Source organism: Orycteropus afer, unplaced genomic scaffold, assembly GCF_000298275.1.
Source record: "Orycteropus afer afer isolate SDZICR_OR568_19922 unplaced genomic scaffold, OryAfe1.0 scaffold00196, whole genome shotgun sequence".
NCBI classification, from domain to species: Eukaryota; Metazoa; Chordata; class Mammalia; order Tubulidentata; family Orycteropodidae; genus Orycteropus; species Orycteropus afer.
In genome coordinates, this window is record NW_006921783.1 from 696880 (window position 1) to 705152 (window position 8273).

Below are 8273 nucleotides of genomic sequence, written 5' to 3' on the forward strand. Positions count from 1 at the left end.
AGGGATCAATCAGAAAAAAGATCAAAACAAAATGAAGAAAGCCTAAGGTTCATGTGGGATACCATCAAAAGGAATAACTTACGTGTAATTGGAATTCCAGAACAGGAAGACACAAATAAAACCACTGAGAAAACTGTCAAAGATTTGTTGGAAGAGACTTTTCCTGGTATGATGAAAGATGAGAATATATCCCTACAGGAGGTCCCACAAACCCCAATCAGGATAGACCCCAAAAGAAAATCACCCAGACATATCATCATCAAACTTACCAAAACCAAGACAAGGAAAGAATCATGAGAGCAGCATGGGAAAAATAAAAAGTTACCTACAAGGAGCAACCAATAAGACTAAGCTTGGATTTCTCAACAGAAACCATGCAGGCGAGAACACAATGGAATGGTATATATAAAACACTGAAAGAGAAAAATTTCCAACCAAGAATTATGTACCCAGCAAAACTGTCCCTCAAATATGATGGTGAAGTTAAAGGAATTTGTTGAAACCAGACCAACCTTACAAGAGATGATAAAGGGCAACAGCCAACAACAACTGACCATTAACACACATCATGATATAACCCAAATACCAACCCAGCTATGGAAGTATCCAAAGTAAAGAAGCCTACAAGATTATAAACAGGGAACCAGAGACATCAATTGACAAATGAGGAGACCTACAAACCAAAAAGAGGGAAAAAACTGTGTCGTTTGAGAACTTCTAAATGGTAGGGAAGTCAAGACAACTACAAGATAGAACGGACTGTTCTAAAATTGGGAAGAAAACTATAAATCACAGGGTAACCTCAAATAAAAATGATATACCTTCACATCAAAAAAGAGGACCAGCATTAATATTCAGCAAATACTAAAATGAGTGAAGTGATAACACAATTCATAAACAAAACGAGCTCAGCTTAGAAAATTATATGGATCAAAGAAATCAACACCACGAATAAGCACATAACAAAAATGACAGCAACAAATTAATATTTGCCCATAATTACATATTTGGCAAGGGACTTATCTCTAAGAATTATAGCGGAAGAGTGGATGACCAAACTATGGTATGTACACATAATGGAAGGTTATGCAGCACTGAAGAATAAAGTAGAGTCTGCAAAACACCACATAATATGGATGAACCTGAAGGACATTATGCTGAGTGAAATAAGTCAATCACAGAAGGACAAATACAGTATTAGTTCATTATTGTGGAAAGTCAAGGAAAGGCTTATATATGGAGGAAAACTTTCTTTGTTGGTTGCCAGGGGTGGGAGTGGAAGGGAGGGAACGCTGCGGGAAAAAAAAAAAAAATGCATTGACCCATGTCACTTTGGTTTTATGTATTTCACTGTACCTAAATTATAATTCAATAAAATGCATTAAAAAAAAAAAGCCAGATTTAGGAATGAAAATGATGCTATTCTTTTTTGAAAAGAATAAATGAATCTAATACAGTAGGGTAAAAAATGCTTCTTAGCTTCTCAACATATCCTTTTACAAAAAAGAAAACAGTCCTGGGAAACCAAATTAAGAACAGAAGTTTGCTTAGTGAGTGAAGTCAGAATAAAGAGTTGGCAGAATCTAAATTTTATTCATTACACTGGAAAACCAGTTTTCATTACAATTTACTTGTCTCCCAAGGAGACCTGAATATCTGTGAATCACTAAAATAGGCACCAACCTGTTTAAAAATCTATAGAATTTTCATTATGAATACAACTGGGTTCAAATGGCTGAGTTAAATCTAGAGCCTATTGTTATATCTGAACTAACATATACTGTTCTGATAATACATTCTTGCTCTGTGAAAGCTATAGTAATTTTTCTAGGTAATTCAGGCAAACCTCACTTTGATGTGAGTAACTCTTTCAGCTTCTGCCTTATTACAAGGCATCTTCCTGGGGAAGAGGCATAGTTGTAGGGAATTAGCCCATCAATTTTTTATTATCAAAGCCTTACATTTTGATGAATAAACTATTCAATAACCTCAACATCCACATGTACTGAATATAGGATTATTCTTGGTTGAATAGATACAATGTGTATAGGTACCTAGGGTAAATAAGAGTGTACACTGCTATCTCCGAGTCTTTAAAAACTAGATTTGGATTTGCATTTGATTGAATGTCCTGATTCTAATATGAATTCTAACTCAATTCTCCATGTATTTTAAGGCTGGACCATTAAAAAGAGATGGACCTATGCAGATAACAGTTAAAGATCTACTGACTGTGAAATTAAAGAAAACACAAAGTTTTGATGAAAAGAAGAAGGTATGGCATTGACTATACTCTGGTCTTTTAGCTTTTTACTATTATAATTATTATTGTTATTATTATTATTCAGCTAGGACAGTAGGAGAGATTATTTTATGTGAACATGTTACACTCGGCCATAGTTGAGAACAGAACCAATTCAGAATGTCATAGATCCAGGGCAAAGGATGAAAAAAGACTGGTTTAGTATGAGCCAGGTGGGTCTCTCAGGTGTTTGTGGTGATCAGACAGTAATGGAAACCCTAGATCCATTGGGAGAGAAATTCTACATAGTAACATATCGTCAATGACTTTATACCCACGTCCCCTGCCTCTGGCATTCTATATTCCTGCTATTGTGACCTCCGTAGATGTACACACTAACACTTACTCAGAGCTCTGCCTCATCTTTCTTCTTTTGCCCTTCAGCCTGCACATTCGCTTCTTTCTCCACTTGGCCCTCATGGTTGGGAGGTTTCTAACAAGAGGGCACTGAGGCTGAAGTGCTCTTTTAGCTTTTAATCTGGCTATTCCTTTATAGAAAATAAGCATAAGCCTTAGGTATAGAAGTCATTCCAAGAAAAGTATTTAATGATTTATGTTAGTAGTTTTGGATCTCTTCAACGAAATATGTAGATCTCAGAGTTATTAATTAGGTGGTGTTACTTACCCACCATTCGTCTAAAGAAGTAGAAGCACACTTCATAGCTTTGGAATAAAAATTGAGTAGAGTAGTAAAAACACATACTCAGCCCTCAAATGTTTGTTGTTCTAGCATGTTTAAATTTTGAATGACGTTTTAAAATATGTTTTTAATAATGTTTCATTTTGCAATTAAGCTTGTACCATCACCAAAGGCACGGAATCCTCTAGTTACTGTCTCCGACTTGCAGCGTGTTACCCTGAAACCTAACTCCAAAGTGTTATCAACTCGAGTTACAAATGTCTTAATGTAAGGAACTTCATAGTAATATGCTCTACCGGTCCCTAAAAAGATATATATTTTTTTACTTCTGACTTTAAAACTAGTGTTTTCTCATTGTAGAAAAGTTAAGATGTACACAGGAGTTTAAAGAAAACTCTATTTCTTCCCTTTCAAGACTCTCTACTATAAGATATATCATTGATTTAATAACAGATTTGAGAGTAAAAAGAAATGCTATCAAGAATTTAAAAACATCCTGATTTCAGAAATAAGAAAATATAAAAATGAGCATGTTTTGGAAGCAAGAGAATATGGGGGGGGGCGTTGTCCTGTTTACTGTGCCATGGACTTTTCCCCATGTTATTAAAAATTATTTAAAACATCATTTGACTTCTTCAACATATGCAGTCCATTGTATGTAAATTCCATAGATAATATCCTGTTTTGAAATGTTTGTGTTGCTTATGACTTTTTATTTAGATACTTTATAACTCTTCAGTGAACACCCTTGTCTACTGTCTGTGTACATAGTTGAGTTTTTTCCTAGGATAGATTCTTATATATGTATTTACAGAGTCAAGGAGTATTACTTATTAAAATGGTTATATCAGCTTATTCTTCCATTAGCATCTACTGCTATTTTTTTATTGTAACAAACTACTTTCTAGGAAATTACCTACAAAAATGACTGCTTTGCTTTTAGAAAAATTACAAAATCTAGCACAATCTAACTTTTATTCATTTATTTTATCAGAACTCCTGGTAAAAGCCAGATAGATCTACGGAAACTACTTAGAAAAGTTGATGTTGAAAGGTAATACGCTCTTGTTTTGATGCTTTCTAATCCAGTTTGGAAAACTTGGTACAAAACACAATTCCTAATGTTTGCAATACCTTTTCAGGAGCCCAGGTGGAACCCCTCTTACTAATAAAGAAAATATGGAAACAGGAACTGGACTGACTCCAGTAATGACTCGGGCCTTGAGGAGAAAGTTTCAAGTAAGCCTTTAGAGAAGTTAATATTGTTTCCTTTTCTTCAAAATCATTTATTTAGAATCATAATCTAAAGCAACATTCTTAATAATATTAATACTTTTTAATAGTCCCTTATACTTTGCAGAGGAGCCCTAATAGCACAGTGGTTAAGTGCTCAGCTCCAAACCCAAAGGTCAGCAGTTTGAATCCACCAGCCATCCCATGAGAGAAAGATGGTGGCAGTCTGCCCTCATAAAGACTTACAGCCTTGGAAACCCTGTGGAGCAGTTCTATTATGTTCTACAGGGTTGCTGTGAGTCAAAATCTACTCAATGGCCGTAGGTTTGGGTATTATATGCCAGGCATTGCGATAGAGTACTAGGGATACATTGGTAACCAAAAGCAGACAGAGATCACCATCCTGGAGTTTTCAATCTAGTAGGAATGATAGACATTAATCATATAATCACGTATCTGTATAAGTTCTCACTGAAGTATATACTGTGAAGGAAAGGAAAAAGGTTTCATGGGAACCCACAGGAACTTGATGTAGCCTAGACAATTTAAGAATTGTTCTTAGATTGGATTCCTTTAGGAAATGATGGTGCTTGGAGAAGGTTGAAGGATGAGTAGGCATTAACTGGGATGGGTACATGTGGTGTATGAAGCAGGGCCTACCATGAATGCCAGGGTAGAGAGAGTACTAGGTAAAAAGAACTGCATGTATGTGGGTTCCATGATGGGGGTGGAGGGGTCATGACCTAGCAAAGGAACTGAAAAGCAGTCAGTGTGGCTGTAACACAGCAAAGTAAATAGTGGTAAAAGATGAGGGTGAAAGATATGATAGGAGTCAGAACGTGCAAGGCTGTAGGTAAAATTCTGCACAGCTTTTTTTCTTTGTCACCTGTGTGTATGACTGACACACCAAAATCCAGTGCATCTGCTAGCCCTACTATGATTTCTTCTAAACACTGTGTGTCTTAGTCATCTATTTTTTTCTTTTTATTGTGATTTGTATGAAAGTTTACAAAGCAAATTAATTTTCCATTCAACACTTCATATATATTTTGATTCATCACATTGATTGCAATCCCACAGTGTAACAGCACTCTTCCCGCTTCCTCCTTGTGTTTACCATTTCAATTCATCCCTCATTCCTATCCCTTTCTGCCTTCTGAGCTTTATCCCTGGGCAAATGCTGCCCTTTTGATCTTGTATGGCTGGTTGCTCTAAGGAGTACACACCTCCTTGGTGTTACTGTTCACCTTATAGGCCTATTGTTTGGCTGAAGATTGCACCATGAGCGGTAGTTTGGTTCCAGGCTTGAAGGATGTCTAAGGGCCATAGCCTTGGGGATTCCACTAAGATCCGTCAGCCCAATAAACCTGTTCTTTTTTTGAGTATTGTCCCGTATTTTTCTCCTATTTTAGCCAGCACCTCTTATTATGATCCTTTTCAGAGTGGTCAGAAATCAAAGCTAGGCATCATCTAGTTCTTCTGGTCTCAGGGTCATGGAGGCTGGGTTTCATGTTGTCCGTCAGTCATTTGGACTGTTTCCATACATCTATGATTTTCTTTACTGTTCTTTGCTCTTGATGAGAACCAACAGTTTAGATGGCTGCTTGCAAGCTTTTAAGACCTCAGTGCTACTCACTGAAGATGTAGAACATTGTCTTTATGGACTATGTTATGCCAATTGACCTTCATGTCCCCTGAGACTGTGATCCTAAGCCCCCAGGCCCAGCAAGTCCTTCCATCAAGGTGTTTGATTATGGCTAAAAAGTTTTCATAACTAGCCCCTGTATGTCTACTATATTCATGGATATATTTGCAGCACATATAAATACATATGTAGAAATATCCTCTGTCAAACCTATATATAATTGTGGGTGTAGATCCATTTGCCTATGTATCTATTTGTAGATTATTGTTATTACTGTTACTGCAAGATTGTGTATGTAATAGTATTTACCTTTGTTGCATTTAACTCTTATGCTTCTTCTATGTCTTCCTTTCTTTGCCTTGAGCATTTTGTGCTGACTTCCCCCTTCCTGATAGTCTCTCGCGTTGGCCGATAAGCCATCATTCCATGACACCCAATTTGGTAATAGAACAAAAGGCTGCTGGCCTCTTTCTATATGAAACTTGTATTTCCTTCTCCCTCTGGCAACAGAGACACACCACAGACTCCACTGCCTATGCCACAGTCCACATAATGCTCTCCTACCCCAACACCCTTCTTGCCTAACTTCTGTACTTTAGGATCATTGCCTATTGCTGGATAGCTTGGTTTCCCTGCTGCCAATCATTGTGGTCCCCCTGGGCACTGCACAGCCTCATCTGGAGGCATTACCAGGTTCCTTCTTCCTCATCCTAGAGCATCCAGTAGGCCTTGCAGATCCACAAAGATCCAGGTCTTTGGTGATACCACAAATTTTGGACAGTGTTAGAGGGCAAAGACCTCCTTGAGAGACTAAGCCAGGTCTTTAGTTCAGTTCTAGGATCCTTGTCTTCCCTGTCCTACCCCATACCTAGCAGAGTGAAGTGGGTGCTCTGGAAATAGAAGAAAACATAAAAAATAATCAACCAACATATTGAACAACAAAAATTACAGATAAAACTTAATACCATATATTATGTACCCCCAAATCCACTTACTAAGAAAATTTCTAATAAAAAACATAGTTAGAGATAGAATGATTTTTCCTACCCAGACTTGGACTCCATTTTTCTTTTAATTCTGAAGCAATTGTATCAATTAGGTTTTGCATTTGGCTGCAGGTAACAGAAACTTGACTGTAATGGCTTAACCGAATAGGGACTTGTGTTTTGTACCCTTGGGAAGTAGGCAGTCCACAAAGGATGCAGCAGTTTCACCGTGGCATCAGCATCCATGTCATCACTACTCTCCCATCCTTAATGTGTGCTTTTCATCCTCATGGTACAGATGGCTACACTTCCTGGCCACATGTCCACATTCCAGGTGAGAGTAGGAAGAAAAGCAGAGAGTATGTCAACTAAGCCCCTCTCACCCTTTCAAAGAAGCCCTATTCAGGAACTTCTGCTGGGAAACTAGGGAAAGTGGATTTTAGATCTGGATGCATTGCTGTCCTGAAGAATATGTGGGTTCTTTTAGTGAGGTATCAGCCACCGGAGTATAATTCATGTTCTAAATGGGATTTTTCTTTTATAGCTGGCTCACCCCAGAAGCCCAAGCCAAACTCTGCCACTTTCTACAAGCAGTTTTGATGAACAAAACTGATGTCAACTCTGCCTGATTCCATGTGAAGATCATAAAATACACAGATAAAACTACTGTCTTTTTTTTTTCTTTAAAGATAGTAGGGTATGTATAAATTATTATACTAATATATAATTCCATGAGAATTAGGTACATGAACCCTACACATACTGTGGTAAAAAGTGGGTATTTGGATATTTTCTAGTTTATATGATCTGCAAGATAACCAGATGGAAAAATAGAATCTCTAAAATATTTACCCAGGAATTATCCAATTTAGGTTGGAACAATACCTAGTTTGTACTGTTGTTGTTGTTGTTGTTATGTGCCATTGAGTAGGTGTATATAACATGACATTAGGAAAATAGCCAGGTTCCTTTTTTTCTTGGAATCATCAATGGAGGAAGGTAACAATCCCACTAATGTGCATCACTCTGTAGGAGCTCTTCTTGGGTATTTGAAAGCCCAAAGTGACCTAAAAAATTAGAATGTATCATTTCTAGCACCTTAAGGAGTTGGCTGGCTCAGTGAAGTTTGAAATATTCTTTACTTTTATATCTGCGGTCCAGATTTATGCAGATAAATATAAATTTCATGAATATTTCAAAATGAGCCAGATATTTTCCATCATGCCTTGGCCAAGTATTCCCTGAGGTCCAGAGCACTTCTCTATGAGGACTGTTTCCCTGTCCTCACCAACTCATGGATTCAAAAACAGTAATAATGCACACCTCACTGGATTTTGGTCCTTCTTCCCAGTCTAGGGTTACCACATTTAGCAGATAAAAATATAGACACTCAAGTTTGAATTTCATATGAACAACAAATATTGTTGTAGTAAAAATATGTCCCATTAAACAGTGAATACAGTTTTA

The 8273-nt window shown here is 37.2% G+C and overlaps 1 protein-coding gene across 1 annotated transcript in view; it reads left to right on the forward strand.

The window, feature by feature from the left end:
* The window catches only part of PRR11 (proline rich 11), a 49140-nt gene extending 41721 nt beyond the window's left edge, over window positions 1-7419 (forward strand). Inside the window, exons 4-8 of the mRNA XM_007947922.1 lie at window positions 2177-2275; window positions 3097-3209; window positions 3937-3996; window positions 4085-4181; window positions 7351-7419. Of these exons, the coding sequence (XP_007946113.1) occupies window positions 2177-2275; window positions 3097-3209; window positions 3937-3996; window positions 4085-4181; window positions 7351-7419 (438 nt within the window). The remainder of the gene's footprint in view (window positions 1-2176; window positions 2276-3096; window positions 3210-3936; window positions 3997-4084; window positions 4182-7350) is intronic.
* The last annotated feature ends 854 nt before the right edge of the window (window positions 7420-8273 follow it).